Genomic DNA, 27,848 nt, shown 5'->3' with positions numbered 1-27,848 from the left:
ATTCCATTGGGGCAGAGCAAAAGCCTACTTGCTTGTCACTTAAAATCACATAACATTAAAGGCCATAGGCCATCGTATGATTTGCCTACCTTAGGATCCTAGGTCTTCCCACCCTCCAATCAGTTGTGGCCAGGGAACTTCAGTACAATATTTTACTGGTACAGTGGGTTGCTCACTCAATGGAGCCCATAGGAACATGGGTTGATTTCCTTAGAAGAATCTATGGAAGGCCCCATTGCCAGCGCACATAGAGCAGGCCTGCTTAGGAGTCCTTATTTGACTTATTTACTGGTTAGCCTAAAAATATGTCCATTTGATAATACAATTATCATTAAAAGTAAGGCTAGAAATGCCCCTAACACCACAATTTTTATTGTTCTCTTTTAAAAGAAAGCCTTGAGCCAAACAAAACGAAACAAAACAAAATGCAGAATATTTAGAAAATAATAACACCATAACATGTCAGAATCTGTGAGCTGTTGCTAAAACAGTTCTCATATAAAATGTTTTTGGCAAATTGGACAGATATGTAGAGAAAAATGAAACTAGACCACCTTCTTACACCTCACATGAGTAAATTCAAAGTGGATTAAAGACTTTAATGTTATACCCAAAACCATAAAAATCATAGAAGAAAACATAGGCAGCAAAATCTCGGACATTGATCATAGCAATGTTTTATCAGATATATCTCCCCAGGCAAGAGGAACAAAAGAAAATAAACAAATGGACTACATCAAACTAAAAAGGTTTTGCACAGCAAAGAAAAACAGTAACAAAATAAAAAGACAACCCACAGAATGGGAGAACATATTCGCTGATACATCTGATAAGAGGTTAAAAATTCATGAAGAACTTATAAAACTCAACACCAAAAATCAACCCAATTAAAAATAGGCAAAAGACCTGAATAGAAACTTCTCCAAAGAGGACATACTGATGGCCAATAGACATATAAAAAGATGCTGAACATCACTAATCATCAGAGAAATGCAAATTAAAACCACAATGAGATATCATCTCACACTTGTCAGAATGGCCATCATCAATAAATTAACAAACAACAAGTGCTGACAAGGATATGGAGAAAGGAGAACCCTTTTGCACTGTTGGTGGGAATGCAGACTAGTGCAGCCACTCTGGAGCGAGACAGCCTGGAGATACATCAAAAAATTAAAAATGGATCTGCCTTTTGAACCAGCAGTCCCACTTCTGGGAATATATCCAAAGGAATCCAAAACACTAATTTGAAAGAACATAAGCACCCCTATGTTCATTGCAGCATTATTTACAATTGCCAAGATATGAAAGCAGCCCAAGTGTCCATCAGTAGATGAGTGGATAAAACAACTATGGGACATTTACACAATGGAATGGTACTTGGCTGTAAAAGAGAAGAAAATGTTAACCTTTGCGACAGTATGGATAGAACGATAGGACATTATGCTAAATGAAATAAGTCAGTCAGAGAAAGATTCTACATATTTCTCTCATATGTAGAATCTAATGAAAAAACAGAACTAACAAGCAAAATAAAGACAGACTCATAGAGAGCAGGATGATAGCTAAGGTAGAATGGAGGGGAGAGGGTGGAGGGATTGAGCAAAAAGGAAAAAAGGACTCATGGGCATGGACAACAGTGTGGTGATTGTGGGGGCTGGGTGTAAGGAGACTAAATGGTAATGGAAAAAATACAATAAAAATTTTTTTAAAAAAGATCTTACAAAAAAACTAAAATAAAATGTTTTGGGCCTTAATAAAAAATTAAAATAAGTTAGCATCTAACTCAAGAAATTAGAAAAAGAATAACAAAATCAACCTTCTAGAAGCAGAAGAAATAAATGGATGCAATCAGAAATTAAGTTAGGAAACAAACTAAAAAAAAACCCAGTAGAACAAATAAATAAAATGAATGCTTCTTTAATAAAATGAAATATATTTGTTAACCCAATAGTGAACATCGAGATTAACGGGGAAATAAAGATATACTTTCATTAAAGGAAGGGATATTAAGATTTTAAGATGTTAGGTGGTATATGTGTCACTGTGGAACCATGCTTCTCCATTGCCTGCTAGACTGTATGTGTTTCCTCCTCACTCTGCAGCCTACAATAAGTATGTCCCATCTCATACATTCTACCTGTGGCCCACCTGCCAGCTCCCAGGCCTTCTCGCAGTACATCAGAGGACACAGGTAATACTTTTGTTAATACCCCTTTAAAAGCTTTATATACCTTGCTGTAGTACATGTTAATTAGAACTCTAATTAGCAAATGAGAAGTAACCACTAGAACCAGGTGGGCAGTCACAGTCAGGGAAACTGTAACTTTCATGTAGTTTCTTCTGTTAGGTCTTTCCTTATAGAATAAGAAAAGATATCCACTATTAATTAACTACTTCTAAATATTGTGCAACGTAGACAAGAGAAAGTAATTAGAGATAGAAAAAAATCAAGGGAAGCTAAAACTGTGATTATTTGAAGATAATGTGATCTCTATCCAGAAAAATGAAGAAAATCAGCCAAAAAAAAAAGTTTTATAAACAGTAAGTAAATTCAGTAGGAGACTCGCACAGTCCTGAGGCTGTAATCGAGCACCCAGCTTCTTGGGAACCTGTCAGGAATCTAATGGCAGGTTCAACTCTATCAGGTTCCTTCTCTCATAGAGGGTGTGGTGATTTTTATGCTCTAGAAAAAATGTTTATTCTGTATTTGGGTTTTGTTTCCCAGCAGGTCATGATTCTGACTATTTTACCATCCCTGGAAGTACTGGCTTTGCATAATGCAGGGTGGTCCAGACAAAATTGTTCCCAACCAAGAAACTTACTTCCCAGTGAAAGAAATAAGACAGTTGGCAGTCCCTGGGCCATTATCATATTTCCTATCCACCAGAAGCAGCTGGCCTTATAGAACAATGAAATGTTGTTCTGAAAACAGATCCAGGAGAATGTACCCATGAGGCTAGGATGCTTTCTTGCAGAAAGTGATACGTGATCTCAAATGGTGACTGAAATGCAGTGTCAATTCTCTCTCAGCCAATATAGAGTTCCAGAAAACAAGAGTTGGGTGGGGGGTGGAGGGCGGCAACTCTCACTATTACTTTTCTCTTTAAGAACGTTTGCTTTCTATCCCTCAAGGGTGGATTGTTTTCAGCAGGGAACCCACTAAGTGTTCCACTTGTCCATTTGGAATTCCTCCTGCCACTAGGGCAATGGCAGAAAAGGGTGTTCCTGTGCTAGTGCTCCCCTGACTATGAAGGGTTTTTACTCCCCGATAGGGCCTGGGAGAAACAGAGGTGGGTGCCTCCTTGCACCACCACACCCAGTGGTACAAATTAACAGAAAGCTATCACAATCCATATTAGCATTCTAATTTTCCCTCTATCTTATGTGCAAGGTAGCTAAGTCTACCAATTTGTTCAAATTTTAGGATGGTTAAAAATAACCGTTGGCTAATGAGAAACCATAGGAGAAAAGGGCAGTATTTGGTAATGGTGAACTCTGAAATTTAGAAGGAATGTTTAAGGTAGTCTGAGGTGTCACATTTGCATATCTGAATATGACTTGGTGTTGCCTCCTTTTAGGGACTTACAGTGCATTTGTGGCTTTGATAACTGGATAAGTGGAACAAAGTACACATTGGGGTGCCCAGAGCTTAGTTAGTTATGGGCCCTCTTCTCTACAAGCAACCTCATCAAGTCCCATGGCTTTAAGTAACTCCTCTATACTAATGACTCCTAAACCTTCTGCAAATCCAGACTATATATTTACCTGCCTATTTGATCAGCTCCTTGATTACTCCTGAGGGTCTCAAACCAACATGTCCAAAGCAAAACTTTAAATTTCTGGCTGTCAACATCCCCTAACCTGTTCCTCCTACAGTACCACCTTTTCTAATAAATGGCACCATAAACCACCCAGTTGCTCAAAACAAAGATCTAGCTCTTCCCTGTCCAATATGGTAGCCACTAACCACATGCAGCTATTTAAACTTAAATTTTACTTAATTGACATTAAATTAAAAAAATTTTCAGGGTGTCAGTTTTACTAGCCTCATTTCAAGTGCTTGATAGCTACATATGTCTAGCTAGTAGCCACCATATTATACAGATACAGAACATTTTCTTGATCACAGAGTGTTCTATTGGATGGTGCTGTTCTAGAGAATTTGTCATGGATTCCTCTTTCTCTCACCTCCCACATGTAGTTCATTAACAAGTCCTATGGATTTTACTTCCAAAGCATTCCCTAAATCAATCCATTTCTCTCCAACCAACCCCTACCACCTTGGTCTACGCCATCATCACCTTTCATTTGGACTACAGAACTCACTTCCTAATCATCCTAGTTCCAATCTTACCCACCTATAACCATTTTCCCTGTATTAAACAATAATTTTTTTTTCTGAAACTGAAAATCAGATCATGCCTTGCCCCCTGCTACAATCCTTTCAATGGCTTCTGTGGCTGAGAATGTGGTTTTATCCTAATACTCTTTCTTTCCTTCAACATCAGTAGTAGAACCTCTGAAGTTTAGGTGAGCATATGGAGGCCCAAAATAAAGAATACATTTTTCAGGTTCTCTCCTTGTACTTAGGTGTGGTCATGTGTCTGAGTTCTGACCAATGTGGTTATGTGATGTTTCATGGCGTCTCTTTAAAAAGAGCAGGATCTTCCTGCTGCTATAACACACATGATGGCAGAAAGTAGGAGAGATCATGGGGTAAACCTAGGAGTGGAGTTAATGAATTATGGAGCAACAAGATAGAAGGAGCCTGACACAGTAGATCAACCCACTGGCCGTGGAATGCCTACATAGATTTTCACATGAGAGAAATAAACTTCATCTGGCTTAAATCCCAATTATTTTGAGTTTTCTGTCATGGTGGGTCTTAATTCTAACTAATACCACTTCCCATTATACTTAGAATAAAATCCAAACTCCTTGCCAAAGTCTGAAAGGTACTGCACAACCTGGTCCCACTCCAGTATAATCCCTCCACTTTCCTCTCATTCACCATGTTTCAGTGACTCAGGCTTTCTCTTTTGCTGCTATCAAGACAAAGCTTTTCCTGTTTTAGGACCTTTGTACTTCTTTCTGCCTGGCTTGCTCCTCCTCAGAACTCCTCATGGCAGACTCCTTTTTGTTAACCAGGTCTCAGCTTAAATATCACTGCTTTTGACATAGTTCCCCTGAACAGTATAAAACACCCAAAAGTCGCTCTATTTTATAATATATTATTTTGATTCTCTACCTAGAACTTGTCACTAACCGATGATTCGTTAACTTGCTTATTGTGTGCCTTCCCCTACTAGAATGTAAGCTCCATGAAGATAGGAATTTTGATTGGTTGTCTAGAACAGTGCCTGAAACCTAGGAGACTGTCAATAAATATTTGTCAAATACTATTCCATGGATAGTGTGGTGATTAAAATCAGGGTTTCTAAAGATGACCCAGACTAGAATCCTTGCTGAGCCACATACCAGTTGTTTGAATTACTGCAAATTGTATAACATAAGACTCTCTGTAAAATGAGATTTCCTATAGCATAGGGTAGGAATAAATAAAATAGCATTTAGAAAGCACTCCCTCTCTTTCTCCATCACTTCCCCTGAGAGCTCCTTCTTTTCCTCTCCCCTCGACCCCTCTTATGACCACTTCTCTTTTGCTTTGTGTGCCTCTCTGCACAGTCTAGCTAAGGCGAGACTTTTCAAATTTGGCGGGAATTAATGTCATCAGTCAGGAGGACCAGAGCTATTCTTGCTCGTGCACTAACTTTGCAGCGTCGACAGCCAATCAGAGTTAGCGTTAGAGGCCGAGTTTCGAGGACTCACCAATCGAGTCTGGGAGGCGGGCCTCCGTGGAGGCAGTGGCGAGAGGGGGCGGGGACAAGGAGAGGGCTTGCACAGTCTTCGCGGCCAATATCTCTACAGGCCAATGGGAGAGGCCTGAGGTCTGGAGGCAGCGGGGCGGGGCGGGGCGTTGGCGGCTACCGCAACACGAGGCCGTATAATGTCGGGCCAATCAGAGAAAGAAGGTGGAAGGAGACCAACCAATCACTGTGCAGGATAGGCGAGGCTGGGTGTTGAAGAGTCTTGCGCGGAGGCCGCGTTCTCCGGATCTTCTGTCAGGAGAGCGGAGCGTGCGGAGGCGACCGAGGAGGCGGGAAGGCGGCTGTGGTTGAAGGGGCGGTTGCTCATTTGCAGGGAGGAAGTCCGAGAGAGTGGGAAGCCATGGTGATGGCAGCGAAGAAGGGGCCAGGACCTGGCGGTGGGGTCGGCGGAGGAAAGGCGGAGGCGGAGGCAGCTTCGGAGGTGTGGTGTCGCCGGGTGCGGGAGCTGGGCGGCTGCAGCCAGGCCGGGAACCGTCACTGCTTCGAGTGTGCCCAGCGCGGGGTCACCTACGTGGATATCACTGTGGGCAGCTTCGTTTGCACCACCTGCTCTGGTCTCCTGTGAGTGCACTGGCCCTGGGGGGTGAAACGGGAAGGAGTGGCGGAGAGTCGGCGTAGGGGACAGTGGAGACCCACGGTGAAGGGACAGAGCCGAGGTGGGGGACGTAAGGGAGGCCTGGGGACGTGCCGGATGTGGTGAGAGAGTCCTCTGCTGCAGAGGTGTTACGGGGAGGAGAAAGGGGCAGGGGAAGCAAGACACGATTGGAGTCGCGTTGCAGAGGAAAGGAAGGACACCGGAGAGAAATAGAGAAACTCCTTAAGGGAAGGAGAACCGAAAGTGGGGATAATTGAAGGGAACAGGACAGAGGGGAAACAAGGGGTTGCAGATTTAAAAGGCCAGAGAATGACATAAACCTTGAAAAGGAACTTGATGTAGAGGACAAAAAGGAAAGAGGTAGGTTAAACTGGGCTCAAGATGAAGCAGTGCCTTTCTTCCTTCTGGCTTGTGCCCATCTTGGAGTGTGAGATGGAGAAACGAAGTTAAAACAGGTAAATTAACCCAGGTGCATAGCACAGAGATAGTGGCAGGTAAGGAGCCTTGCTCCAGTGCTCAGGTGCAGATCCTAATCTTGCAGGGCTTTGAAATGCTATCTAAAAGTAGATATCTTACAAATCTAAGAGATGGTGACACCCGATGGTTGCCCTGTTAGCCTAACTTTTCCAAAGGTTTGGAGGTCTGAATAAGCCATTCTTAAGTGTAATAATTTATATATTTAAATTCCTTGTTGTCATGGTTTAACCCTAGTAGTGACATGCTGCAACTCTTTCTAGGTTGAGGGAGAGGGAGATTGTATAATCTGATTCACTACACTTGGCACTGGCACTGTATTTGGTCATGTCTGAGCTAATTTAGAACCACAGTTCTAGCCCAGATTTCTGGTTATACAGTAAGTTTCTTTTTCCCTCTTAGGGAATTGTTTGGTTAGATGCATAATTAACATTTGATACCAAGCCTGTATCTCTGTGTTCTGTAAGTTTATCAAGGAGTTTATTTTGGCCATTTTTTAGTATTGTTTTAATACATTGGTTTGTTTGGTTGTTGGTTTCGTTTTTAATGAGTAGCACTTTCCTGTTTCTTGTTACACCTTTAAGAGCCAAGAAGGGAACAGTATTGTTCTCACTTGACAGATGGGAGAACAGAAGCAAAGAGAGGTTTAATAACTTATCCAATGCCATATGGGGCTTGCTGTTTTCAGCAGTTGTTGTTTGATATTAGTATGATCATGGCAGATCAGAAATGAGGATCCAGGTCTTCTAAGATACAATTTAGGATTATTTCTCTATTCAGTTTTTACCTCCTTTGCTAAACTTCTGTCTTCGATCCACCTCACTTGTGTGTTGTGAGAATGGATTTGTCTTTGGTCTAAGTAAAAGCCACTGTAACTCTTGGGACAGTGATTTAGAACTCAAACAGAAATGGGTCAAAAAATTGTGATCACAGATGTAAATGAAGCAAAAGGATAGAAACTTGAGACTGGGACAAGTACTCTAAGGAGAAAAGAAGCAAAGTTTAGAAATATTTATGGCATAAAGCAGAAAGAGAAAGCAGATTCCTGAAGATCTTGTTATGAAAAGGATAATGTGATTATAGAGCCTGGAAAAAAGTAAAGGGAAGCAGGGGGTTATAACTGATAATACATCAGAGTCTAGGTCCTAGGAATAAAATGGTAGGAAACAGTGTTAATTCATTCCCATGACAAGCTGGGAATGAAAGATAAAACGCTGAAAGTGCTGACATCATTATCATTATTTTATAGATCTCAGTTTAATATATCTCACAGATAACATTTCCCTTCTATAATGAATATCCTTCAATCAGGACAAAAGGAGGAGCAAGAGATCTGGGACACATTAAAAACCTGGTTTCTTTTGCTGGAAAATTTAACTCCTTATATGTCAGTGTACAATTGGCAAAACTTTACCACTTTCCCCTGTGGTCATTATTGTTGATCCCATTAATGAAAAGTCAAATGCCTGTGATCTGGAGAGATACTGGGTGGAAGTGATTATGAACTACAGATTGATTAATTTCATAGAGAAGTACCCCAAGGGGCCTGCCTCTCTCTAAGGTGTGTGTACCTCAAACTAGGGCTTAGCTTCTTTAGGAACTTAAGTTCCAGTGGGAACAAGTGATAGGAATCTACTGGCCTTTTTTTTTTTTTTTTTTTTTTTTTGTAGTTTCAAAAAATTCTAGAAAGGACATTTTTGCTTAGTATTTTGGTAAAGCACTATGAGAATCACTCTGATTCCTGAAGTGGTAGACTTTAAAAAACACATTTGGGTGGTTGGGAAATGAGAAGCTAGGCCAACCCTTTGTTAGCAGGAAGTCAGAGTAGAGTGAATAATCAAGAAGCAGCGAGGCCAATAAGTGAAGCTGAACTGAAGGCATGTTGAGATATAAGGAGAGAAATATCAGATGAAATTCTATTTAAAAAGCTTTAGTTTTCCTGATGGTGTCCACCCGGATTTGATGGTACTTTGCATTTGCTAATTGGGGTTCTAATTAGCATGGACTAGGGAAAGGCACATAAAGCTTTTAAAGGGGTCTTAACAAACTACCTGTGCCTTCTGATGTGGACAGGGCTGGGAGCTGGCAAGTGGGCCGGAGACAGAATGTATGAGGTGGGGCATACTTATTGTAGGCTGCAGAGTAAGCAGGAAGCATACACAGTCCAGCAGGCGATGGGGAGGCATGTCTCCACAGGGACACATATACCAGTTAACATCAGAAATTCACATGGTTGATTGCCCATAGATTAGGATTTTGTGGTACTAGGGAGTGAAAATTGGTAGGCCAACAGCCTGCATATTTATTTATTCAGTCAGTCAACAAATATTTATTGAGGGTCTATCAAGCCCCAGACGCTGTTTGTGATAAGCAAAAATGACCAAGTACCCATATTCATGTAGCTTACATCCTAGTAGAGGTCATGGACTTTTAATAAATTATTAAATATGTAATTGCAGGTAGTGTAAATGCTACGAAGTAAAATAAAGCTCAGCCTGGGCCAGAGAGTGGTGGGAACTCATATTGGGGTATGATGATAAAAAGAGAAGAAATAGTCTTAGTTAAAATGCAGAGGATATTGGGGCACGGGGGGGTCGAAGTACCCCCTTCATGCTTAGCACCATAGCCAGAGAAAGGAGACAGCAGAATTGGTTTTGTGTTTTGAAAGCCAGTTTTCTGTTGAGCGTATTATCTACCTCTATCTACCTACCAAAGGGATGGAGTGTTCTGGCGGCGGTGAGAATAACCAGTTCCCAGCTGGCTGGATTGGCTGATGTAGCAAAGTTCACTGTTCTAGCCAAAATTGAATTTCCTACAAGCTGAAGAAAAATTCAGATTTTAATATTGGTGGTTGGGTGATGACTATGCCTTCGTCTCTGCACATGTGAGCTCATTCTTGCTATTTCTTTTTTTAATGAGAAGTACTTTCTCAGCTGTAGCAAAACCCCACAGTGTTGGTGTGAGGCCTGAGAGAGAGAAGCTGTTAGTTTCTGCTGTTTCTAAATTTACATACATGCTACCACTATTGTAGGTCCCAAATTTGACCTAGTTTTTATTCACTTTGTTTTCTTCCAATACCTAATTTCCTTAACCAGATAAAGGCCCTTTCTTGCCCACATCCTTATGGAAAATAATACATAATAATATAATAATAAACTGTGTGTTTTGCATACTCACAACTGTAAACCTACTTTCATCCACCCTGTACATGTACATGTACTTGTTTGTTTATATTACTGACTCTTGTACTGGAGGATGAATCTGCCATATGAAGCTAGATTGGGGTAAAAATTGCTGCTAAAAAGGATTTCCAAAGCGGAGACTTAAATGTTCTCTCTTGTTTTAGTTTGCTTGCATGCCTCAGTGAATAAACCATTTTTCCGTACAGAGGAAACATGTTGAGGCCTGAGATCTCATTGACATCAGGGATGGGCACTACCTTTGATAACCAATGTTTTCAGCAAAGTGTGTGACATGTTTCCCTGACCTGGCTGTTTGAGTCCATCCTTTAATGCATTACCCTTCAAGTCTCAGTAGTGGACACTTGATTCTTCTGCACAACTTTACCCTGATGAGGAGATTAAGTCAGGGTTAAGAGGGACAGAGCTCTGGGCTGGGTGTCAGGGGATGTGCTTAATAGCTCTTTATTTGTGACAAGTTCCTACCCTCCTTGTCCCTGAGTTTCCCTGTCTGTCTTGCTAGCAGTGGCTCCTACTTGAAGCACTTTTTATCTCCACAAAGGGAAAGGTGCATGTTAATCAATAATTCAGTATTTTTCCATCTGTCTGGGTTGGAGAAATAGACAGGTACCTCGCCCTTTCTTCAGTCCCATCCCTCCATCCCCTCTTACCTCACCTTTCATATTCACCTCTGCTGGGCAGAGATAGACACAGAGTCACTGAATTACAGACTTTAGCACTTTGTCATACAGGCCCTTGAATAACTTGAAAAGCCCCTAAGAAAATAATGAATTACCAAAGGAATGAGAAGAAAGGGGGAAAAAATGTAACAGGATTGGCACTGAGCCTAAAGAGGAGGGCAGCTGATATAAGGGTTCTACATGGCTCTACATAAGAGGACAGCTGTTTATCATTGTCACTGAGGAACAACAGGAAATGGCTTGAAGCAGGGGAAATTTAGATTAGAAGAAGTTTCCTAAAATTCGTGAAATTGACCCTGGAGCAGGGTAATTGGGGAGCCTTCCTATTATGAGTCTATAGTAGGGACTCTTCTTAGTGATGTTTGGGTTCAAGATAAGGACTACACTGTTAGCTAAACCCTGCTTAGGCAGAGGAGTGGAAAGAAATGCAGTCTGTGGTGTATGAATTTGAACACAAATACTCAGAGGTAAGGAATTCCCAAGTTCAGATTTGGCACAAATGAAAGAACATGGGTGCTGGGTGGAACTGTTTTTTTCCATTGTTGACCTGGCAGAACCTTCTTATCTGAGCAGCTGAGCAGGTTTGAGGCTTTTAGGAAGCTAGAAGCAAAATATGGGCCACTTTGAGGGTGATGGCCACAGAAAACCAAAAGGTGTGGTATTTGTAGAAATAATAGGTTGCCTAATGGAGGGAGGGGGAGAAAGACTAAGAGAGAATTGGGCAGACTTTAGGATCTCTGCAAGTTGCTTCACTTGCCAAGAAATTAAGAGTACTTCAAATGTGCATTTTTGTGAAAAGGAAACTGAAGTAGAAAAAGACTTTATGACTGGGCTGAAGGCTTGTGACCTAATAATGTACTTGCTTTTAATTGGAAAAAATTTGCACCATTCTGGGCACATAAATGTATCTCTATATTTCTCCCAGCATCTCATGGTTAGAAATAATAGAATGGATTTGCTATAATAACTAAAGGGCAGTGCCTCCTTCAGTTCTCACTTCTTTTGGGGAGAACCTGAGAGTTAATTTGAGGAGACTACATACAATTTGGACAGTGGGATCAGTTTAATTCCAGGCCAGTGACTCACATTTGGCCCATTGTATGACCCTGGTATGTACCCAAGGGAAAGCAACAATCCTAGACGACTTGATGTCATCTGCTTGGACGGGAGGGGCCCTTGTTTCTCAATTGCTTCTCTCAGCCAGCAGTGGCCTCTCTATGATTGAGAAACAAATTCTCTGACTCATAAGCCATGTAACTAGTCCCTCTTCTGGGCTACAGAGTGTTGTATTGTCTTGTATAGAAATCTCCGTGCCCCTGAACTGTGGCTCTGGTTATAGTACATAACCCAGCCTGCAGACATCAAGGTCAAAGCAACGGTTTTTGTACTGTGCTATGGAAACATCCTGTTCCATCAGATTTATTTGGCCCAAAGCACCTAAATCACTTAGTTTCTCTGCCTTCCCTTTATCCTGTCTCATCTCACCTCCCCCTCATAAAACCCTACATTTCAAATTTAGCCTTAGGAAGTTCTGTTGTCCTAAGTATCCCCTCTAGATTGAGGCATGGGTCAAGCCTCTTCCCCTCCCTCTACAAGGAAGCACACCTCCCTGTTTATACTTTGCTAACAGTTCCTGGTTCTCTTTTCTGGAAAAGTCAATGATCTTTGCGTGATAGGCTTGGAATCTGTTTTTCTAGTGTAAACATAATACATTTTTACTTTTCCCCTGACCATTTCTCTTCCTTTCCCCTCCGCTGCACCCTGGTGCTAATTCTTCCTGGTCCAGCTATGCACCTAACTTGCACCCTGCTGCATTGAGAGGTGCTCTTGTCTAGGCTCCCTGGGTCCTTCTTATAAGCCAGCGGTCTGGTGATTGAGGACAGGGTTTTCTAATTTTTGTATCCCCTAAAGTGCCTACCACAATGCCTTGTGTTTTGGCAAAGTAAATATTTGTTAGGAGGAGGTGAAGAAGAGGACCATGATCCATAAGGACAGAGAGGTCTGCTCTGGTTAGACCTCAGAAAGTTCTGCCATTCTGAGGGGGGAAGGGCCTAGTCATTAAGGTGAGAAAGGGCAAGGGAAGGCATATAGAAACAGGCTGTCTGGACCTAAAAATGAAACAAAACTAAACTATTAGTAAGAGAGGCTTTAGGAGAGAAAACTGGAATATCTCTGAAATGTGATGAGAAGAGTCCTAAGGACAGATCAAATTTAAGAGCTATTGTTTGACATGCAGTAACAAAACCTGGCTTTTGGTTTTCCCTACTCTTACCTTTACTAGGAGCATCAGTCCTCATTGGTATTGCTTGTTTTATAAAGGGGTGTTTTCAGACCCTCAGCTGAAAAGTCTAGCAGCACAATTGCTGAAAGTGCCCTCAGTTGTAGCCTCCATTGTAGCCTTCAGTGTCCTGTCCTTTGCTAGAATCCATAATCAGTAATTTATCATCCAAAAGGGGCCTACCCTTTGCTGTTCACTCTGTACTGTGTCATATGTCACCTGCACCGCACCACCGCGCCCCCCCACCCCCACCCCGGCGCTCACCACCTTCATTTACACTAACCTGAACACTGCCATTCTTCCACCCTTAGCAGAAGCATCTTTATTCTGTGTGTGCACCTATAAGCACGAATGTATGTTTTCCCCACCCTTCTCTAGGATTTCCATTTGGTAAATTTTGTTATCTCTTCCTTCTCCCTTTGCTTTCCTGAGGGTGTCAACCAGGACCCTATTCTAGAGTTATAGTACTTTTATTTTCACATCTTGATTTGTCCATTTTTTTCCAAGGGAGTTAAAGTTGAAGGAGGCCTCATCATTTGAGACTCTCTTTCCTGAATGTACCTGTGGTCTTTCATTTCTGGTTTCGGGGTCTAGCTTATTTGTTTTGGTTCAGCCAGTTTTGTTTCAATTTGACGAGGGCAGTAGGTATAGACCAGAGTCAAGCTTAAGGTATAAGGAAAGGGGAACCCTGCTTGGCTTAGCCCCAAGTTTGCCCTGTTAGAACACGCTGGAGGGCAGTTGAGGTGTAGGGAGGCGGAGAGGGCAAGAAAGCCTTATTCTCTGCTGTAATCGCCACAGGACTTCTGTGGGCAGAACTGGACTCCCAGGGAGTTAAAAGAACACACAGAGCTGGCACAAAAGCATCCCTACAGATATATGTTCCTGACTCCTGCCAATCTCCTATCTCATTGTTGAACCTGACTTCCTTCTGCTTCATTCAGAAATGATAAAGTCCTAAATATATTATTTTTCCTTAGAGATCTCTTCCTAAAAGAGAGGGACCCTCTCCATCCCTCCCTCCACACTAGCCTTCTGTGTAGACAAGAGGAGGGACAATTAGCCTAGAGACTGTTTTTTGTTTCCAGGTCTTTGTTAGTATTATCCAGAATTGTGATGGGCCTTCATTTTTGTCTTCCCTCCTTCTTGAGGAATTCATGTCTCTGGGCTCTGGGACCTTGAGGATGTGCTATAGTTCTAAAACAATGATAAAACAACAAATGGGAAATCTGATTTCCCAGAAGTACCCCCTCAGCTGAAGACTGAACTGTTGGGGTCAGAGCCAAGGCAGACGAAGTTTCTGGAGGGGCAGTCTCCACCTTCCTCTCCAGAAGACTGGGATCACAATATGTTCCCGACTCTGCCATTCCTGTCCCTTATTAGAAGGCTCCAAAACATTCGTGCTTCCTTCTTTCCTTGAATTAGGAAGTAGCTTCAGACAAGGAGTTCTACTTGAGCTTAATTTATATGCTGTTTTATCCCTTCTTCCTTCCCTACTTCCATAAACTGACCTGCGGCCAGTAAACTGACCTTTACTTTCTTCCTATTTCTCTCCCGCAGGAGAGGACTGAACCCCCCTCATCGAGTCAAGTCCATCTCCATGACAACTTTCACCGAGCCTGAAGTAGTATTCCTGCAATCTCGTGGAAACGAGGTGGGGGAGGTACCCCAGATAAAGTGTTACAGACTGTGGTTGCCTTATCTGCTGGGGAGCTTTGACGCGATTATAGGAAAACCCTACAGTTTCTTTTTTGTTAAGTTTCTCTTATTTTTTGTTATGGAAGATATCTTGTCTTATGTATATTTTATATTTACAGAATCTTAGTTATACAAATTGTGGTTTGTCTAGGCCCCTTGTTGGGGGATTCAGGGAAAGGAGCAAAACCTCTGCAGAGGGTTGTCCCTGGGCAGTCAAGGGGAGGATTGATTAGAACTCCACCTTGATGAGCATTTAGAGTTGACTGGGTCTGCCCCTCTGATTAAGATCTCCTGAAGCTAACTCGAGCCTCCGCCACCTAGGTTTAAGTCCATGTCATTTACTTGAAAGTGAATTAAACCCCTTCTCAACCAAATCTGCTGGTAGGAAGATGCCATGCCATTCTTGATGTTAGCAGTGTGCCTAGCTTCGGGTGATTGGTTTACTTGGAGGGTGCAAACAAGGGTCTCTGGAGGGCGTTCTGGAAGCCACAGCCCTGAAACTTGTGCCTGACCCTGTTCTTAGCCAATTTTAGTTCCCCATAATTCTCATGGCCCTCTAATTTCTTTTATAATATGTGTCACAGTATATAATTATAAGTTGATACTTGTTTATCTAAGGCATGACTGCCCCATTAGATGATAACTCTGTGAGGACAAGGATTGTGTCTATTTTGTACGTATATCCAGATCTTCACACTGTGTCCATGCTCAATAAATATTAATGAATAAACTGGAAGTGGTACCATTCCCATTTCATGCTTTCTGCCCCAACTCCTTTGTCAGCTAAATCCTTTCTTTTAGGTTTGCAGGAAGATTTGGCTGGGCCTTTTTGATGCTCGGACATCTTTAATACCAGATTCCAGGGATCCTCAGAAAGTGAAGGAGTTTCTCCAGGAAAAATATGAGAAGAAGAGATGGTAAGGAGGAAGAAAGAGATTGATGTGGAGACATGTGTCCAATGTACACTTCATCTGATAGTCCAGTTTCCAGGGTTGAATTGGGGCTTCTCTCAAAAGCTGGACTTCGGTTGAGTCTGTTTTACTCAGGTTCAGTTAGGGCTAAATTCTGCCTTCAAAATATTAAAGCTACATGAAAATACAACTTGTTCTTGGTCACTAACCATGCAGCTTTGATGTCCTTTCTTTGGGGGAGACAGTATACTGATTGGAGGAGGGAAGTAGGCCTATGGGAGTGGGGTAGTTTTTATACCTCAGCTGATCTCATATGTAGAGAGAGAGGTGGCTGGAAGCACACGTCCTATATATTTTTATGCTTTTAGCCTGTAGTTTCATTCATGATTTATATGTATGCTGTTTTCTGAAAGAGGAAAACAACATCTCTGTTCTCCCTTGACTTTTCTGTCCCGAGGTGTCACTTCTTATTGTTTGATTTCTGGGATATTTGCATGTTGGAGGGTAACTATAATGTGAAGAAGAGAATACACAGAGCAAGGAGATTGATATGGATAAAGTAGCATTTTGAGGGTGTCCCCAGGGAAAGATTTTTCCAGAGTAGAGACCTCACACACGACAGAGGGGTTTTATCAGAAGTAGCGGGAGCTGGCAGGAGAGGTTGTGAGCTCTTAGAAGATGGGGTGGCAGAAAGTTTTTCTGTGGGACTGAGAAGGAGAAATATGAAGAAACACTGAAGAAATAAAAGGGGGCACCTCGAGCAGGAAGTTGGAAAATGAGATTGCCTGTTCGTCAGCATTATTGCAGGTGTTATAACCTGAAACCCATGTGGTTTGCCATGTCAGAAAGAGGAGGGAATAACGGCCACAAGCCAGAGCAAACTGAACATTTCTGTAGAAAAAATGAGCACCTGACAGTAAAGCAGGATCTCAACATAGGCAGAACTTTGCTATGTTGCTAAATTCCCTTTAGTTCAAAAGAGAGAATTAGTAGGGAAAAATGAGAAAGAATTTTGACTGCTGTAACCTGTTTTCCCAAGCACCTAAGCTCAGCATGGGCCAAGGTTTTAGGCCTCTCCTCTCAACCTTACTATTCTTTCTCGAAGGTATGTTCCTCCGGATCAAGTCAAGGGACCCACTTATACCAAAGGCAGCGCCTCCACCCCTACCCAGGGCTCCATCCCAGAAGGGAAACCTCTTCGGACACTTCTGGGGGATCCTGTGCCATCTCTCTCAGCTGCTGCCTCCACTTCTGGCCAGGTAATTCTCAGATCTGCCTCTCAAGATTATTTTGGGATTTGGGAGACAGGACTGTCAGTTTCCTAAATCAAATCTCCTGGACTTAGCAGTTCAGGAGCTGTGAGTTGGTTCTCAGCCCTGCTGTTACCTATGTCTTGCATCTATCACCTTGGATTCGTATCTTTTGGAAGAAAGAACCCAACAGGAAGTGGTATTTAGGGAAGTCAGAGTATGAACTCCAAACCTGACCATTCCTCCAAGGAAACAGAAGGGGCCGGGACTCTGCTTCAAGCACCTGGGAAAGATGAGGAGGTAACAGCTCCAGGGGGACTGTTGGGCGACATCCCTGTGTATCTCAAGGTTACCTTGACTAATATGCTCTAAAATGTGTGGTTCTGGGAGCTGGTATACTGAGAAGACAGAGGAATTAGGTATGAGAGGCTAAGGCAACTTCTGCCCAGGAACCCTCTCAGTTGAGGGCAGTTTCTTGCTCTCTTCTCTCTCCACTTGCCTGTCTGGGGGCAGCCTGGGGAGCCCTGCAGGGGCCGGGTTTGCCTGGGATTCCAAGTGCTATATGTAATGTCTTCTCCTCCAAGTCTGTCAGTCAGTCTCAGGCTCGGACATCCCAGCCCCGGAGTGCTCAGCCACCTCCCCACTCCTCAGTCAAGAAAGCCAGTACTGACCTGCTGGCTGACATTGGTGGAGACCCCTTTGCTGCTCCCCAGGCTGTACCATCATTTGCTGCATTCCCAGCCTTTGGAGGTAAGTAGGACTTGGGATAAGAACCTTCCTACAACATAGGCACGCTTAACACAAGGAATTCTCTCCTTTGGGGGTGACCAGGTTTCCGTGGGTCCTATCTGTCTTCACATGAATGAACATGATGTCTGGGAGCATCAAGGCTGGGAGCACTGGGATCGAGTGGATACTGCAGGGATGATGTTTGGTAGTTGGGACCTTCTAGCACTTTCTTTTAGAACACTGGAATTAGCCTTTTTATTGCTTTCACTCTCCATTAAAATGGGAGCAGCGGGATTATCATGTGTTCGTTCCATTTCTCCTGCCTTCTTCCCAAAGATCAGCGATAGCCAATTATAGAGTTGAGTAAACTGGTATCTAGTTCCCCTTTTTCTTTTTCAAGCTCTTCCCCCACCCCCACTGGCCGAAAAGAAGATAATTTTTTTCACATGGTTCTGCCCAAACTGGGCCCTAACAAAAATGTTAATGCCCCGTGGAGTAAGGATAAAAAGGTGGCGGGGAGAGAACTTGGAGGCCTCTGAGACCCCCTTCCCCGCATGTGCCTAGCTCTCTGCCACAGGCCCCTGCCGTCTCCCTCTGAAGAAGAGCCTATAGAAGATGAAGATGTCCCATTGAGTGGCCCTTGAAGGCCTTTAGAATTAATGTATATTATATAGATTAATATACATTTTATCTATATAACCTTAATAGTCCCTTCCCCTATAGGCCAGACACCTTCCCATGGGGGCTTTGCCAACTTCGACGCCTTTGGCAGTAGCCCCAGCTCTTCTGCATTTGGAAGCATTCCTCTAGCTGGCCAAGCCCCATTCCAGGCCCAGCCAACAGGCACAGGTAAGCTCTGCCCCACCCGTTTCCTTTTTCCCTTCCAGCTGTGTCCAGTTGTCCACATCCATACATCACCCTTCATTCACACCTGTACCAACCTAAAGAATTGTGCAAGAGAGACAAAGAGAAGCAGCTTTCTGGGAAAGGATGAGAGGAGTCTGATGAGACTCTTATGAAGAAGCGGGGCCTCCTTTATACTATTTTTTGGTGGAAGAAAAATGGTTAAAATTACAGCAGGAGCTGTGTAGGTTGTGCACTAGGAGATTTCTGACTGGGAAGTATGGGAGACCCGAGTCCTAGAAAAACTGAGAAAGGACATGGCCTTTCCTCCACAGTGGTCCCATTGTCTTTGTTGCAAAACGCCCAAATGTCAAGGTCTGGGTCAAAGGCCAAGACAGTCTTCAGAAGTCCTCACCCATCCCTCTTAGAGCAGAAGCCTGTAAACTCTGTGTTGTGTAGTTTATGTTATACAATTGAAAGAGAGTCTAAAGGTTGCCCTGAAGTATTTGGCTCCTCCCTAAGTGCCCAGTCATTGAGTCTTCAGTGCCTTTGGACTGCCCCTCTTCCTTTGGACATCCTTGGATACAGGAGTGCTGTAGGGAGCAGATATCCAGGAAAACCTAGTGACTTACGCTCTTTTTCTCCCTTCCCTACCTACCTGCCCTTTTCCTTCTACACCCTCATTGCCAGCCAGTCGGATGCTAACTGGAAGTTACAGCTTTGGTAAGTTATTCTGCCTACTCCAAGGTAGGAGCCTACCCAAGGCAAGAGCCTACCGCAGGTCCTCAGCTCCTGAAGGGATCTGGAAGGAACCCTTCAAATTCAGCCATTTTACAGATGAGGTAGTTCAACAGTTTCCCTAGTCGTGCAACAGACGAAGTTGCAGAAATCAACACAGGGCCACCGCCTTCTGATTGCAACACTGTGAACTGGCTACTTGCTTTTGCTTTTATTTTATTTTAATTTTTTTGAATGGGACAATAAGAGAGACTTTGATAAAATTTAACAAAAGAAGTTCAACTGACTGGGGTAGCCTTGAAATTCATAAAGCAAAAACCATTAGACACAATCAAAATCTAATTAACCAATGGAGAGGGAGACTATAACAGACTCACAAAATTAATAGATAAAGAAGATAGACAAGTAAGGAAGGAAGTCGACCATTTGAGTAACACTTTAACAAGTTTGATCTAATAAACAGAAGAACTTTTGTAAGCAAAAAACAGAATATATAGTATTTTCAAACATAGAACCATTTTACAATTTAACCATACAGAGGGAAGCAAAATCTCCGTAACTTCTAACATAGAAATTGCACAGGTCACATTCTATATGATTAAATATGTCCTAAACAACACTTAAAGGCATGAAACAGGAAGAATATACTTACAACATGAAAAAGAGACAAAAAGCAAATAGCCATAGTGTGCTTTTTAAAACACTTATAAATAAGGAAGAACAGAATTATAGACAAAGGATACAAGCAGGTAATACCCAGCAAAAATAAGAAAATATCTTTGACCTAATTAATCAGGGAAAATGCAAACTAGGATAAAATAATCATTTTGCACATTGTATTTGTAAAAATGTTAAAGGTTGATGATGGTTAATATGTGGGGAAATGGGTACTTTTGTGAGCTATTGGTAAGAATATGAATTGGTACGGGATTCTCAGATTAGCAAGAGGGAAGTGTCCTTGGGAATGGGAGCTCTAAAGGAAACAGTCTATTCAAGGTTGTTTTAAATTGGTCTGTTCCGAAATGCATTCCTAACAGAATTGATTGTTTTAAAGACTAAAGGAGAGACAGAAGGCATTAGTCCTGGAGCCATTCCTGGCTGAACCTGGGATGAAACTGTTGTCCAGTGTCTGACCAACTCAAAAAGCAGAGTCTGCAGCCATATTCAGAGCCAACCAGCATTTATGAGGGTCTTGCCATTGTTAGGAGCATCCACGGATTATCTCCAGGAGGAAAGAAAGAGTCCCCATTTTGCAGGAGAGGAAACCAGCTCAGCTTTATCAGTGACTTGGCCAAAATTGAATGGCTGATAAGTGGCAGATTTCATTTACTTTGCACCACACCATGATCATGAGGTGGTTTCTGTGAGTGTGATATATAGAACTATTGGGTATGAAGTACGGACATGTTAGTGTGAGGTAGGTATTTCTTCTGAAGCCTGGTTGTATTTTCCTATTTCTGAGAGGGGAGGTTGCTAAAACTGCAGTTTCCCCCTGAAACTGCTGTAAGGCATGTGTACAAATACAGCTCTAGGAGTGAGGCTCTAAGAGTGTATTAGAAGCAAACTTACGCACTGGTTTTCCTAGCAGTAGCCTCCTTTCTGAGAAATGTGCTGTCTGTAGGGTGTCCATTCCATCTGAGTGAGGGCAAACTCTGCCCTCTAGTGTCCACAAGGAGACACAGCACTGGCTGCTTGTCAGATGGAAGATCAACCCCTTCTTCCCAGCCTAGGAGGCAGAGGACCTTGTTTGTCCTCACTGAGGGGCACTCTCTGCCACGAAGGCCCAAAGCAGAACTGAAGAGTCTGATCTAAGTAGAACACGGAGCTGTGTTCTCTCCCAAATTCTATGTATCCCAAGTCAGGCAAGGAAAGGGCTTGGGGCTGGAAAATCAGAAGACCCACCACCACTCCAGCCTTGCTCACAGCCTGTGGAGTAGAGAGGATTGGAGACCACGTATGCACAGTAGCATTATAGCCTAGCACTAGTTCCTCTAGGAAGTCCAGGAGAGCACTATCTTTTAAAGTGCTGGCATGCAAGAAGCAGTCCATCTTTGGAACCTTGCAGCAGGCGGGCACTGGGCACCTGCCTTCCCTACTGCATTCCCAGTTTCTCCAAGTTAGAGCCTGGTCACTGTCGGTTATGGCTAGGTATAGTGATGATACCCTTAAAAAGGGTTTTGATGAAATACAGCCTAAGCCTTCAGAAAAGAAAGAGTATAGAGATTCAAATTATAGTTCTGGGCCTTCAGAAAAAAAGCCCAAAACATATAAGAAAACAGGATGAGGTTTGGAGGAGCCAGGGAGTAATGTGGATTTGAGAACTAGCCTGGCTTAGCCATTTCCTTCCTTGTCTCCTGTCTTTATCTTTTCCTTTCCTTTCTTTTCCCTCTTGTCTCTAAGAGGAAAAGTATCTTCCATTGTGAAGGACCCCCCTTTACCTTTTCCCACTTTCTGCAGGGGTTTGTCCTATCAGCTTTATCTGAACAACACCTCCACTTAGTTCCCCTCTGCTGGCATATTCCCTTTTTCCCACAAATATGCTTAAAGTTTCCCATTCTGCAAAATGTTTCCACAGCCTTACCCATGCCAGCTTCTTGTTGCAGCTCCTCGCCACAGCCATGCCTCTGGGAAGAGGAGCCTAGGGCCTTCACCAGCTCGCCCTTTGGTGTCCCATTTTCTCTCTCTTTTTTTTATACAGACTTTATGGCACAATATACATACTGTTCTGCACCTGAATTTTTTAAACTTTACAATATTGTTATATCTTTTTTTAATCAGTACACTAAGAGCTTCCTCATTTTTTACAGTATATACATATACATATATAGTATATATGTATATACTATAATTTATTTAATCGATCCCCTGTTGATGAATATTCAAGATGATTCAGTCTTTTGCTGTTAAACAGCGCTGCAGTCAGTAACCCTGTGAATCATGTTTTGCACTTGCAAATTATACCTGTAATAAAATTCCTAGCAATGGAATTGATCTAGCAAGGACATAGTTGATATAGAAATAAATAAAAATATATCACTAGAAACATGTCAAGTGCCATGAAGGAATAGAACAAGGTGCTATGAGAGGAAAACCATGATCGAATTCACATTAGTGCATCAGGAAAGGCTAATCTGAAGACATGGTTCTGTTAAGCCTGAAGGGTGAGTAGGAGTTAGCAAGCAGCCACGGCTGTGGGTGGGCCTCTTGTTCAGGGCAGAGGCAGAGCACGTAGAAAGGCTGGAGCTGACCAGGGACTGTCTTCTTCCCTTGTGTTCATGATCTAAGCCAGCCATCATATGTTTCCTTTGAGATTTTGTCTTGCTTCTCTCACCCTGCAGATCATGTCTTAAATCACAGAGATTTATGCCCATCACCTCCATTGCCACCTCCACATTCCATGGGAGTCCCCCAAGCCCTTGAACCTTTCTGCCATTCAGAGCTCTTCTCACACCCCCTTTCTCCCACCTCTTCCTGCCCTTCGTAAGATTTATCTGTAAATGGAAATGCTTCTTTGAGGAAATGACAGACTCTTTCATCTCTTGAGGGGAAAAAATGGGAAGTTTAAGTCAGAGATGGTGACGTGGCAAGAGGAAGAACTGCTTTTCTCTAGTGGTGGCAGCTTTGAGCACTAGGGAGACAGAAAAGCTGAGTATCACATTGCCTGGGTTCTCAGTGGGAGACAAGCCATCCTGAACTGGGCGATTTGCGGGAACAATGGGCCAGCTCAGAGAACCCAGGTGGTGCCTCTCATGTGATCATTCCACTTGTCCACTGCACCCCACCTCCTCTTCTCCTGTCCCTTCCATCTGGTCTCAGCCCAGCACTCCCTGTTTTATGTCCTCTAACTTCCCAGGGAGCAGCCAGGTGACTCCATTTGGTGCCTCTTCTCTCGCACCTGCCAGTCAGCCCAGCAGCCTCACAGATATGGGTGGCCTCCTGGGACCTGGGGCATCAGCTGGCGGTATCCCTAGCAGGTAGGCACAGATACCGGGGGACTGCGCCAGGGCAGGAGAGCTGGCCGAGAAACCCGGGCCTTGGTTGTCCCAGCCCGCTCAGCTCCTTCTGTTTGGCAGTATGGGGTTTGCCATCTCCCAGTCCCTTGCCCAGCTTTTTTCCTCGGTCCTGGAAAATGTGCATCCTGACCTCTCTCCCCATATTGCAGCATCTTTGGGATGACTCGCCAAGTCCCCACGCTTCAGTCAGCCACAGCTGGTGGAGGTGGCAACACAGGGCTTGCCTTTGGAGGTAAGTTTTGCCTGTGGAGACCTAGGGAAGGAATCCAAGTCCTAGAAGGTATTGAGGACTCTGGGCAGGGGTGAGTGGAGTGGAGAGATTTAAGGAAAAGTCAGTTATAACAATATTAAAAAAATGAAGGAAAAAAAACATCTTTCTTACCTTTACCTTATTCCGTCCTGAGCAGCCTTCACCAACCCTTTCACAGCACCTGCTGCTCACCCTCAGCTGCCTTCCACAAACCCGTTCCAGCCCAATGGTTTAGCCACAGGTAAGCCTCCCAGACTGTCCCCTGGCCCTGTCTTTCTGCTCAGTACAAATTTACCTGCACCTCCCTCTGTTCACCCCTCCTCTCACACCATTAGAAGGAGCGGCAGGCAGCCTCAGCTGGCAGCTGTGGTCCTCCCAAGGAAGGCCCCTCACCACCCTTCCCCAGCCCAGACCAGACCCATTTTTGTGGGCAAAAAGTAGAAGCACTCAAGTCACAGAATCAGAATTTCAGAATTAGAAAAAACAGGCTGCTGTTTGCCTGCATCAGTTCTGAAGGGGGTTTTAGTGTTGACTGATAATAGCAGTAATTCTTCTTTCTCCAACCCTCAGTATCTCTGGGAGCCCAGCCTCTCTCCCTTCTGTGTCCCTAAGTGGGCCACCTGAAATCATGACTCTTCCCTGTCCTCACCAGCCAGAGTTGTATGGTCTCCTCTTACCCTGCGCCCCCCTCAGCCTCTGCCTTCCTCTCTTCAGACTCATGCCCCGCCCTGCTTTTTTGTTCTCAAAAATCTTGAGGCGTGAAGAGAGAAGAATAATAGCTTCCAGAGGTGATGCGAGCGGCAGGCCCAGGACTAAGTGCTTTACATTTGTTATTTAATTTTCAGAGCAGCCCTAAGAGTGGCCCTACTGCTCCATTTTAGAGAAATCTGAAGCACAGAAAGGGCTAATAATTAGCTTAAGTTTATGCAGTTTCATAGATAGCCAAAAGCTGCCCCGGTTATATGCCGTGCTCATGTTCTCCAAGCCACAGGCCACATGGGCAGGAAGCAGGCAGGTTTGGTCGGCTGCATGGAAGCTGAAGAGTTTCATGGCTCATGCAGGATACTTCCCCTGGGTACTTGTGATTAGGGAAAAACCCCATCCTATTTTCCCATCTTGGATGAATTTAGGAAGAACTGTTCTCCAGCCTGCTTTCCAGAACTTTGCCTGAGCTTCCTATCCCACACTCCACAGGCCCTGGCTTTGGAATGAGCAGTGCTGGGCCTGGCTTCCCCCACGCAGTGCCACCCACCGGGGCCTTTGCCAGCACCTTCCCACCACCAGTGTTCTCTCTGCAGACCTCAATGACTCAGCAGCAGAATGGTAAAGGATTCAGACCTGACCCTCCTTCCTCACCCCCTAACCCCCACCCCCAGGGACTCCGTGTGTGTGTGTGTGTGTGTGCGCGCGCACCCACAGGAATATTAAGAAGCCAGACACATGAGCTAGGTCCATTTTGGGCCATCCAGCAGGAATCAGGGAAACACCAGACCTGCCTGTATCCTCTGACAGCTCCATACCTTTATTCCCATCTTTAGGAAGGCCCCCTCACTGCCTACCTGGGATGTAACTGTGCCTGCCCTGCAGGGAGGCAAAGCTGGTCAGCACCAGCATGAGGGACAGGGCTCATGTCTGCTGAGTTTTTTTCTTGCTTCCCAGGCTCTTCCTTCAGTGACTTAGGATCATCCAAGCTGGGACAGAGGCCACTGAGCCAGCCAGCAGGCACTTCCACCAACCCCTTCATGGTGAGTCCCCAGTGCACCATGGTGTGGGGCATGGCTTCTCACTCTGGGGCTTAGCGACAGAATCCTTCCAGGAGAAGAGGGCGATGTGGGGTGGAACTCACAGGCTCTTTTCTCATAAAGTTCTGTTTTGTCCAAGCCAGGGATGAGAGGGGTAGTTGATGAGCCTCCGTTCTTCTCAGCCCTGTCATCCTCCACACACCCCATACCGTCCACTTGCCTCTTAGCTCCTTCACATTTCCACTTCCCTCAGCACAGTAATGATGAGAGAGAAAGGAATCATGAACTGCATTTCTTCTGTGATCTCCAGTTTTTCTACTCTAATCTAACCATTTGTGATGGTGGTTGTTTCTTTCCAGACTGGATCCTCAACAAGCCCATTTGCCTCCAAACCTTCAACTACCAACCCATTCTTGTAGCACTGTGGTCTGGAGGGACTCTTCCCTGCTCTCTGGGGTCCCTCTACTCCTTGGAACTCTGGTGACCACTTGCCTGTGGCATTTATGTGAGTCTGAAATGAAAATGGGCCTTACTTTGCAGGGTAGGGGTCTTGAAGATGGTGGAGGTGCTAATGCTTTGCCTGGAGCTTGCAGATAAAAAGGGCAGCTTCCTCCCTTCTACCTTCCAACCCCAACCCAGGCAGGAGGCCCAGGAGAGAAGGCAGGGTCTGGCCTAGAGGAACAATGGTGTTTTATTTCTCAAATTATTAATTATGTTGTCAGTGATCCTCCTCCTCTGTGTGTGCTGCCCTCAGCGTACACAGCGCTCCCTTCATTCCCAACCCTGTGGGCAAAGGAAGCTGTGGGCACAGGCTGACAGCATTCCCCTGGGAGAACTCTTCCCCATGCCCAGCTTTCCAGTACTGTTTTCTTTGTGGACAGAAGCACAGAGGGAAGAACAGGGTAGGGGTGGGGATGAGGTGTGGTGTTGATGTGGGATAATAATCAGGCCAAGAAGGCCCTGGGGAACCAGAATGCCCTTGGTGCCCTGGCTTGGGCCAGCACATCCTTTTCTCCATGTTTTTGCATCCCTAGCTCCCTCCCTCCCTCATCCTGGTTACTCAGGATGACTAGTTTTACCGACATATTGGGTTGGCCAAAAAGTCCATTTAGTTTTTTCTGTAAAATAAAAGATACATTTTTCATTTTCACCAATAACTTTATTGACTTGGATGTTTTGAGAATGTTGGCAATCTCCTGTGTGATACAACGTTGATTATTCTCAATTCATGTCTCAATTTGATTGCTATCAACTTCTATTGGTCTATGCGACCATGGAGCCTTGTCCAGCAAGAGCAGCACGAAACTTCGCAAACCACTTTTAACATGTTTGATCAGTCATAGCACCTTCTCCATATACTGCACAAAATTTTTTTTTTTTGCATTTCAGTTGCATTTTTACCTTTCTTGAAATAAAGCATAGTATGCTGAAAATGTTGCGTATTTTCTTCCATCTTCAATATTAAAATGGCTACACAAAAATTTGCCAATTTTGATTAGGTTTGTTTTTTTTAACAGATTTTATTTATTTACTTTTAGAGAGGGGGGAAGAGAGGAAGAACAGGAGAGAAACTGCGCGGGAGATACATGATCAGTTGCTTCTCCCATGCCCCTAACTGGACATCTGGCCTGCGATCCAGGCATGTTCCTTGACTTGGAATCAAACCAGTGACCTTTCGTTCACAGGCTGGCGCTCAATCCACTGCGTCACACCAGCCAGAGCTAATTAGTTTTTTTAAATCCACACTGATATGACACCTGTCACAACACAATCCAACGAAATTGTTTTGAATGAAGTTAAAAACAACTGAGCACTACTAGAGCCATCTTATGGAAAAACTGAAGGAACTTTTTGGCCAACCCAATACTTAGGCATGCCCAACTCCTGTCAAGCACTTTAGTTAGTTGTGGTATCCTGTTTGGATACCAGTGTTTTATATTTATACATAGAGAATTTTCTAATATAGCCTATTATATATATATATATATACACACACACACACACACAGAGAAAGATATATATATATATATACACACACACACACACACAAACACACACACAAGCAACCATTCTCCCTCTCCCAGACAGCTCTTTTACATGGGGAATGTGATAAATCCTCATCTGTGCCTCTAGCGTCAAAGTCAGAGCTCCAGGGGGTGGCAGGGAGGGCAGCCACAAGTCCTCACCACCCCAGAGCCTGGGCTTTTTGGGAAAGGCTTTGTGCAATTGGCTATATTTTTCCTTTCTTTGTTCCGTGCACCTCCATGGTCCCCAAATCTTTGCACCAAAGCTGTTACAGGCAATGTTGGAAAAGAACTGCATTTGAAAGAAAAAGAAAACGACTCTTATGGTCTTACTTTGGGTCAGCTTGAGTGCCCTCATGTCAATCAACATGACTGCCTGGGTTGGCGATAATGTTGACTGCGATGCTGCCTGCTGTTGGCCTCGGACAAGACCAAGAACAAGATGCATTGCCCATGGAACCAGTCCCTGTCTGAACAGGTGTCACATGTTACACGTGTTAGCAATGAGAGGGAGCAGGGCAGGAGAGGGGCTGCT

General features: G+C 43.9%; 1 protein-coding gene across 3 annotated transcripts; it reads left to right on the top strand.

Moving 5' to 3' along the window:
* The first annotated feature begins 6,075 nt into the window (after positions 1 to 6,075).
* Positions 6,076 to 27,767, top strand: AGFG2 (ArfGAP with FG repeats 2). 3 transcript variants are annotated; one of them, XR_008530504.1, is made up of 14 exons: positions 6,076 to 6,452; positions 14,676 to 14,769; positions 15,615 to 15,730; positions 16,830 to 16,983; positions 17,559 to 17,724; positions 18,427 to 18,552; positions 19,237 to 19,269; positions 23,138 to 23,258; positions 23,447 to 23,529; positions 23,705 to 23,788; positions 24,742 to 24,870; positions 25,207 to 25,292; positions 25,649 to 25,794; positions 27,580 to 27,767. XR_008530504.1 is itself a non-coding variant. In XM_054589799.1 (13 exons), exons 1-13 carry the CDS (start codon positions 6,232 to 6,234, stop codon positions 25,706 to 25,708), a joined length of 1,473 nt encoding a protein of 490 aa, XP_054445774.1. In that variant the 5' UTR covers positions 6,076 to 6,231; the 3' UTR covers positions 25,709 to 27,767. The 3 variants fall into 3 exon arrangements, 2 of the variants coding, with proteins under 2 accessions (XP_054445774.1, XP_054445775.1); XM_054589799.1 differs by having other exon boundaries at positions 25,649 to 27,767; XM_054589800.1 differs by lacking the exon at positions 19,237 to 19,269 and having other exon boundaries at positions 25,649 to 27,767.
* Positions 27,768 to 27,848: the final 81 nt, after the last annotated feature.

Source organism: Pteronotus mesoamericanus, unplaced genomic scaffold (genome assembly GCF_021234165.1).
Source record: "Pteronotus mesoamericanus isolate MK-2021 breed Mesoamerican mustached bat unplaced genomic scaffold, CSHL_Meso_final scaffold_167, whole genome shotgun sequence".
NCBI lineage: Eukaryota > Metazoa > Chordata > Mammalia > Chiroptera > Mormoopidae > Pteronotus > Pteronotus mesoamericanus.
The sequence above is the reverse complement of the archived record's forward strand: the minus strand, read 5'-3'. Positions and strand labels throughout refer to the sequence as shown.